This window comes from Nicotiana tabacum, chromosome 18 (genome assembly GCF_000715075.1).
Source record: "Nicotiana tabacum cultivar K326 chromosome 18, ASM71507v2, whole genome shotgun sequence".
Classification (NCBI taxonomy): Eukaryota; Viridiplantae; Streptophyta; class Magnoliopsida; order Solanales; family Solanaceae; genus Nicotiana; species Nicotiana tabacum.
In genome coordinates, this window is record NC_134097.1 from 47,403,624 (window position 1) to 47,412,234 (window position 8,611).

Genomic DNA, 8,611 nt, shown 5'->3' on the forward strand with positions numbered 1-8,611 from the left:
CAGGACCCAAAGACGGGGATCTTTGGGAGTCGATGTGAGGACAAGGAGATCTACAAAACATCCTTGAGACTTCTGGTCTTATGTCCTCCACACAAGCATTGAATGCTTTTTCTTATAATAAAGTCGAGTTATGGCATCATAGATTAATGCATCTTCATGTGTCAAAGATGGTCTTAGTTCCTAGTTTATCTAAACCAGGTGTGTCTGAGTTGAAGTCTTATGTATATAAGAGGGCTAAGTATATTCTAAAGTAATATTTCTATAGTGAGAGTCATTGTGGTGCACTATTTGAGTTAGTTCACTCTGATGTATAGAGAGCTGCCCTACTCTTTCTTTATCAGGCGCATATCGGGACTGTAATGCACCGAGCTGTCCTTTTTTGGATTTTTTCTCTTGTTTTACTACTATTTATCAATCAATATCTAAGAATGAGATTAGTTTTATCCTTCCTTTGTATCAAACCACAATTAAAACTCTCGTAGTAATAGTCCACGAACCTCTATAAATTGTGTTAAGAATAAATTAGTCTTATGCAATTAAGCTTACTCCAGATATGGTCAATTTTGACTATGCCAATATAAATGAATGCCACTATTTTAAATGTAAAACCAAGATAAGTGGCATTGCTTGTCCCTGTTGCACCCATTATTTTTAATTCTTCAAACATCTCTACTTCTGTCTTTTTCATTCTCTCTCTCTCCTGCTTAGTGGGCGTCGAAGTACTTTAAAGGGCGCGTAGTGATACTTCTTTATTGAACAGTTAAGCCAACAGTTATATGGCTTTAGTCATAAAGATTTGTTAGGCCTCATGATGAAGATGAGCTGATTGAAGTCTAGAAAAGAAAAACAATGGAGCCCTTGTATATATCTCCCTGCTCCCACAAACCTATAGGTCATAGTCATGTCTTATTCCTGGTCTATGAAATTAATAAAAGGAAAATAAAACATGATCTCAGTTTACACGTGACATCTTTTTTTATTTTTTATTTTGAGATGTTTCAAAATACTTGACACATTACATCAAAAATATTACTCCCCGTTTCAAATTAGATAAAGCACTTTCATTTTTAGTTTGTTCCAAAATAAATGACAGATTTCTAAAATTGAAAATAATTCAACTTTAAACTCGTCATTTTACCTATTTTATCCTTAACGAAAAGCTTTTATAACCACACAATGTTATGGCCCCATAAAGTTTTTACTCCTTAAGCTTTTAAGCCCACAAATTTCAAAAGTTTTATTCTTGTTTTTTAAATTCCGTGCCGAAGTAGTATTTTATACAACTTTCTTAACTTAAAAAATATTTCAAATTCAATTGACTATTCATATTTTAAATTGTGATATCATATTTTACTAAAATTTAACTACTCAATTTTTAAACCTTGATATGATATTTTCTCTATCAAACGAACATACTTTAATGCCCCTCTATTCATTTTATATGGCATTGTTTCCTTATTACTTCCTCTTTTTTTATTTAGATAAGCTACTTTGATTCGGTACAGAGTATAAGGGAAAAAAAAACTTTTGAAATTTGTGATCTTAAAAGCTAAAGGGGTAAAAGCTTTGTGGGCCATAAAATATTTGTGGTTATAAAAGCTTTTTATTAAGGATAAAATTATTAAAATGAAGAATTTAAAATTGAGTTATTTTCAAATTTAGAAATGTGTTATTTATTTTGGAATAGACGAAAAAGGAAAGTACCTCGTCTAATTTGAAACGAAGGAAGTAGTGTGTTTCAAAGGAATGACATTTTCTATATCTTAAGCCAATTTAATTTTAAATTCTTATTTTACCATAAATGATATTCTCTTATAAATAGAAAAACCTATTAAATATTCAAGTTTCAAAAATTATTGTTTTCTTACACACCGTGGCAACAAACTAATGCCACATAAATTGAAATAAAGGGAATAATTTTTTAAACTAACTTCTCAACTATTGCTTTAATTAATATATACTGTTAAGTGAAATAATAGTACTATATGAGTCAACTTAACATCTCAAACTCCGTGAGCTTTCAAAAAAAGAGGAAGGGGTAGTATTTGTTTCCTTTTTCCTAATTAAGTGCAAACTTCTTCATGCAAATAAACTTTGACACATTTTAACACAAAATATAATCTAAGTATCTAATTAATTCACAACTATTCTTCTCCCTCAATTATTAACTTGACACATTTTAACACTTGAAAAGTTTGAAAAATAGTATTTCAGTTAAAGCATATTGTTTTGTTTTCCATCCAGTGTCCGGTACCCACATTGAGGCCAAATTAAATCTGGATTTACGCCGAAAAGTCCCACTTTTGGGGGGGGGGGGGAAAAACGCTCCATAACAAAGGCGACTCCATATCAGGGACTCAAACTCGAGCCCTCTGGTAAGGATGAAGGAGTACTTACCACTCCACCACAACCATTTGTTGATCAGTGAAAACATATTTACTAAAAGAGATAGTCATTGTTTTATGTCTACTAATTATTTTTAAGTTGTACACCTTTTGTTCTTTAGTCCATAAATTATAGGTGACTATGCATAGGTTTTCATATGGTATAGATGGTTAGAGATCCATACCATAGAAATTAAAGGGGTTTAAGTGTATATTTTTGGCAACAAAACACTGAAAACAAAGTAGACATTCTATTAAGAAACAAGACTAGCTAGTTACACAAGGACACGTGATAGTGGTGCATAGGCAAGGGAAACCAACATGTTATAGAACGACTACGTACTCAATCCATGATAGAAACTTGAATCCCTCTAGGAAGACCTGAACCTTTGAAGCCATCCTTTAAGCCACTCTCATCTTTACCTCCCACCAAACAAAGCTTGATAATCACATTCTCCTTCTCTTTGAGTTTGTCCATATTGTCAACCATTTGCAAGCTCGTTTGAAAAATGTCTTTTAGCCATTCATCAAACAAGCTGTTGAGAAATGAACCACACCCCTCAAAAACCTTCTCCATCACCATTTCCTCCAAGCAGAAACTGTCTAGTATTTTACTCCCACATACATCCTCCAATGACCTTCTGATCTTGAACATGAACATCTCTCTCATTTGCTTTTCTTGAGATGAATCGCGGTTCAAGACAAGGCGGTTCTTGATGTGGTCGAGAAAGCCAAGTGGTGGATTGTTGTTGTTGTTGCTGTTGTGATGTTGATCATTAGCTGTGTCGCGAGTCAAGTCACTTGAAATGGGGCTAAAATCATCAGTTTTGGCTTCGTTTTCCTCCTCCTCCTCATCGACCTCATCTGCTTTGATGTTGAGGTCAAGGGCGTTTGAGCTCAATTGCCTTGTGAATTCCTTCTTCATTTTCCCATTTTGAGCAGTAATTGAGGAGACATCTTCCATGACATTGTTTCTTGGACTCTTGGTATTGTTAGGCAAAGAAAATTCCCACTCAGCTTTTCTCTTATGATCAATACATACTGATCCAGGATTCACACTTACCAGCAGTTTCATCTGGATAACAGACTCTGTGTAGTACTCTCTTCCATCAGTGAAATTATCACTTGTCCTTGCTAAGATGAACAAATGGCTAGAGCTCCCATTTTCATAGGCATCCATAAGAAATTTGAACAACTCTGAATCAGCAAAATCAACATCCTCCACCAGGACAACAAGCTTTTCATTATTCCTCAAGGTCTTGTTGAGCAATTCTACGTGAGTATTTTCCCTCTTTCTCATGTTTATGCACAGGATCAAGTCAGCAGAACCAAATACAGATTTTGCTATAATTCGAGCCAATCTTTGTTTCCCAATTGAGTCATTCCCCTGAATCAGCAGCCAATTCTTCTGCTTCTTGATTGTGCTGAAATCCATCAATGCATCCAAAATAGTATGCATGTTTTCCATTTGCCATGGCAAATTTTCTTGTAACATTTTGAGCATCTCTTCTACGTTTCGTTCTCCCAAACTCCCGGTGTTAGAAAGCTTTGAATTCCCAAGAGCAAGAGTGATTTTCACTTCTTTCCCTTCCCTGATTTTAAGAGAATCCAAGTTTGGCTCAACTGATTGATTATCTTTAGAATTGCCATTGCTGAAACTGAACTCGATATGGCACGATTGTTGCCTTCTGAACCTTGGCACAGTGCTGGCTCCCTGATTAAGCTTCAAACTTGGAGGATCACAAAATGAAATTGATTTGCACTCTGTGATTATGCTGTTCTGGTTAGGCCACCATGGGTACAGTGAATTGAAGGAGTAATTCTTCCCGGTACTGCTGTTGTATTCATTGCACAAAATTGAACTTATTTGACTTTGATTACTCTTTCCTTGATGAAGATTTTGGCACAAGCTGCTCCACTTTCTTTTCAACTCAGCCAAATCATCCTGACAGTCCCCCATAAAAAAAAAGACAACAATAAGATGTTGTATTCAAAGTAATTAAAAAAAAGAAGAAGAAGTAACACTACGTATTTTGTTTTATATAAAAATATTACTATTTAAAGAGTTCAACATGCTTCCCTTAGAGTTCAATTTTTCAAATATTTTCAAATATTTTGTTTATAAATATTTTCTTGAGCTGACGGTCTTCGAAAACAGCCTCTGTCCCATCGGGGTAGGGGGTAAGGTCTGCGTATACACACCTTCCCTGACCCCACTTGCAGAATTTTACTGGATCGTTTATAAATATTGTTAATTTTTTCAGTTATAAAATTATGATTTAAAATATGTTTTGGTTAATTAGTTTCGATATACATAAACTTGATTTGAAAAATCAGTAAAGCAACATGTGAGTCAATGATATGACTCCCTCCGGTCCAAAATAAGTGATTTTTTGACCTTTTTTTTGTGGTCCAAAATAAGTGATTTTTCCAGATTTCAAGAATGAATTAATTATTTTTTTCCGACATTGCTCTAGGAGTAATTAATGTTGGAGTATGTGTTAGGACTTAGGAGTGTTTATGTGAAGAGATAATAAAAGTTAATATGGTCAATTTCATTGCTAATTAATGTTAAAAGGTGAATTTATTAATGTGTGAAAACAGCTAAAAAATTACTTATTTTAGACCGGAGGAAAAATCCATCTTTTAACATTAATTAACAATGAAATTGATTATATTAACCTTTATTATCTTTTTACATAAATACTCCTAACACATAATCCAACACTATTTACTCCAAGAGCAGTGTAGGAAAAGAATAATTAATTCATTCTTGAAATCTGAAAAAATTATATATTTTAGACTAGAAAAAAAAAGGACAAAAAATCACTAATTTTGAACTAGGAGGAGTATGATGGAGTCCTGCTGAGAATTCTGTCATTGTTTGATATGGAGGGAGTATTAAAGTGGAATTATTGTAGGCTAATAGGTGACAATTGTTAGGATCTGTACCTTCTTAGTGGTATCAATGTCATGTGGTTTGAGCCAATCAGGCAATAGGGATGGACCCTTGTCAGAATCCTTAGTGTCACATGTAATAGTAGAATACAATGCAGAAGTTTTCTGCTGGCCACACTTCAACCTAGCTTCTCTTTCATAATTGGAGGTGCATTCTGCACAACAGCTGAGTGCATCTTGTTCCTCCTTGCTAGGAACTGGCTTTTTCTCAAATATTTGTTGAGAAAATGGTATTCTTGGTTCATGAGCACTGCAAAAACAGGGAAATATATAGTTGTTAAATTAACAAACAAGTTTAGCACACTTCAATATTTCCAGCTATAAGAAGAAAAGAGTTGCTCGGTGCACTAAGCCCCACTATGCGCGGGATCCGGGGAAGGACCAGACCACAAAAATTTATTGTACGCAGTCTTAGCCTGAGCTATAAGAAGAAAGCAACTAATTTATCTAGAATTAAAACCACATAACTTTTATAGATTAACAATGTAACTAGAATTTTTTTCATTTCAAGTTTACCTAAATATAGTAATTATGCGTAATTGGACAAAATAAGTGATTTTACTAAAACGAAAAAGAAAAGAAGGAATGAACTAAGTGCATGACAAAGTTGTAGTATTTGAATAATGGAGGACTCCATTATAAAAATTAGTGTCACTTCTTTAAGCTGCTTTCCCATACCAAAAAGAAGTCAAAAAGGGAATATAATTCCCTTGAAACCTGAAAAAGGCTACCACCAATACTACAAACATGCTTGGGGACAAAAACCCATATACTGCAACATCACCTGCTAAACACTGAATAAAGGTTGTATTATTTATCGTTTTTTGGTATTTCTTTTCTTTCCTTTTTCCCTTTTTCACCGTATGAGTTAAAACATTGCAGCATATCCAGAAAAAAGAAGAGAAGAAGAATGCAACAAATTCAAAAGATGTCCATTTAACATTTGTCTTCTTAGCATTGCTTTTTGGCAATAGCACGCTCCTATATCCTGCTAGCTTTGTTTAGCGTTCAGACCATGAAAATTCAATTGAAAGAAAGGACACAAAGCAAAACGCAGACCTTAACGTCTTAACGACAAAGAAAGGACACTAAAAAGAGCTCCAAGAACGAACCAAATGTAGTGCATTCTCAAACTTGAAAAGTACATTGTATAATATACTCCCCCTCATTCAATATATATATGACATAGTTTTACTAGGCATGAATATTACAAAAAAGGAAAACTTTTGGAAATTTGTAGTTTTAAATAGGTCATAATGCTTGTATTACCATATACTAGGATTTTTAAAACTTCTGGACTTAAATATGTCATCATATCAAAAAGTTAAAAGTAGAGTTTAAAGTTAACTATTTTCAAATATAGAAATTACACCAATCTTTTTTAAACAGGTTAATAAGGAAATAGTATTAAATAAATTGAAGGTGAGAGAGTATAGTATATGATTATCAAGGAAGAAGCATGTATGAAGAAGACAAAAAAATAAAAATAAAGGGAAATGCTAGCTCACCTTGTACAATTGAGACTCAAGCCAAGACCACCAGATGGAACAGAAATAGCCTGAAGAGACCATTGAATATCAAGAGGAGGTTGTTTCATTTGGCACTTCATATAAGTCTGATAATTTGCTGTAGCCACCAACCAAACCTTTGCATTTGAGCTGCTACTGTTGTAGGAAGAAACTAACCTTCCTATCTCAGCTACAAGATGATCAACTGGACAATAATAATTAACAAAAGTAGTAGAGTAATCTTTGTTAGACATTGATAATCCTCCTCTTTGATCAGCAAGACTGTCAACTGTCCATTTCAAGTCACCTGTGTAGATAATGACTCCTCTTCTACTACTTCCTGTAAGAGATTCCACTTTCCTTTTCAGGTCTGAGATGTTCAGCTCCACTTCCTCTCTTTTCATCAACATGAGTGGTGCTGCTGTGAACTGAAATTTTATGAAGTGTGATCCTTTCAGTTCCTCAGGTACATCTCCTCTCTCCACTTTCCCCATCAGTTCTGCAACAAGCCCTCCTGTGCTGGACGCGCTGTCACCAACTATCACTGCGTTCCTCCTCTTGATGTTGTTACTCCTCAGCAACACATCAATTACCAACTTAATATCTGAAGAATTAGCTGTGTTAGTTTGGATGTACTTGTGAGGAGACAAGAGAAGAGGGTTTTGGGAATTATTCCAAAAACTATTACTAGTAGGGTTCTCAGAATTAGGAGGAGAGCTAGGTGTAGAGTAAATCCCAGCAGGGCTACTATTGTAACACTGAAAGACTGAAGAAACAGAAGAAGCTGATTCCTCTATATTGCTTTTAATTGCAGTGCTAGAGAAACCAGCTTCTCTCATAACCCTACTAACACTAGGGTCATCTAAAATGGACAAAATAAGCTGCTCTAACTCAACCTTAATAGCCAAAAGAGGCTGCTGCTGCTGTTGTTCTATGCAGCCTCTTCTCTGATGAGCTTGTGCTCTTTTAAGTGCAGCAATTAAAGCATTAGACAAACAAGGCTGGCCATGAAGGAGTGGACCAGGACTTGTTGGAAGCCTATTAAGTGCCACATTAAAACATAGCTCAAGAGCTCTACACTGAAGTGGATGATGATGATGAGAAGTGGCTATATGATTTGGTTGAGATTTGAGACAAGCCTTTCTAAGAAGACTGACTCTTGAGGTTAAGAGAATAGCAGCAACATGAAGAGGGGTGACTTGTGCATGGCCCCTTCTCCTGGCCAAGCTTAGAGAGTGCTTCAAAACTGAAGCAGCCTCTGTTGTGAGGGTCTGTTGCACTGCACAATTAGATGCTCCTGTTCGCATAACTTATCCCCAACACCCACCCCCCACACCCCCCCCTTGTATTTCACACCGTAACCTATTTTGAGAACTGAAAATTCACTTTCTTTCTATATACCCCCTCTCCTGCTAACACCACCACCCCCTCTCCTAAAAAATTTCTTTTGTTTCTTGTTACCTCTTCTTCTTCTTCTTGTTAAGAAGAAGTATATATGCTCACAATCTTGGAACTACTAGCTTTGAGCTTTGTTTCTTTTTTTCTTTTCCTTTGGAGTGAAAAAGATAAGAGAAGGCTACAAGGGTTTTAAAGAAGCCAAGACAGATCATATCTTGCTCCAGAGGTTTTAGCTTTTCTTCTTTATTCCTTTATCTAAAGACAGTTTAGTTAGGAATATTATTCTACAAATGCCGTGTGTTCGCGTTTGACTAAACACAAAATTTAAGTAAATATTTTTGAAAATTGCAGTCCTATACATAT

The 8,611-nt window shown here is 35.1% G+C and overlaps 1 protein-coding gene across 1 annotated transcript; it reads right to left on the reverse strand.

Moving 5' to 3' along the window:
- Window positions 1-2,614: 2,614 nt before the first annotated feature.
- LOC107802153 (protein SMAX1-LIKE 4-like) lies at window positions 2,615-8,408 on the reverse strand. Its single transcript, XM_016625600.2, has 3 exons — window positions 6,851-8,408; window positions 5,337-5,592; window positions 2,615-4,329 (listed from the first exon to the last, which is right to left on the reverse strand). Exons 1-3 carry the CDS (start codon window positions 8,155-8,157, stop codon window positions 2,728-2,730), a joined length of 3,165 nt encoding a protein of 1,054 aa, XP_016481086.2. The 5' UTR covers window positions 8,158-8,408; the 3' UTR covers window positions 2,615-2,727.
- Window positions 8,409-8,611: the final 203 nt, after the last annotated feature.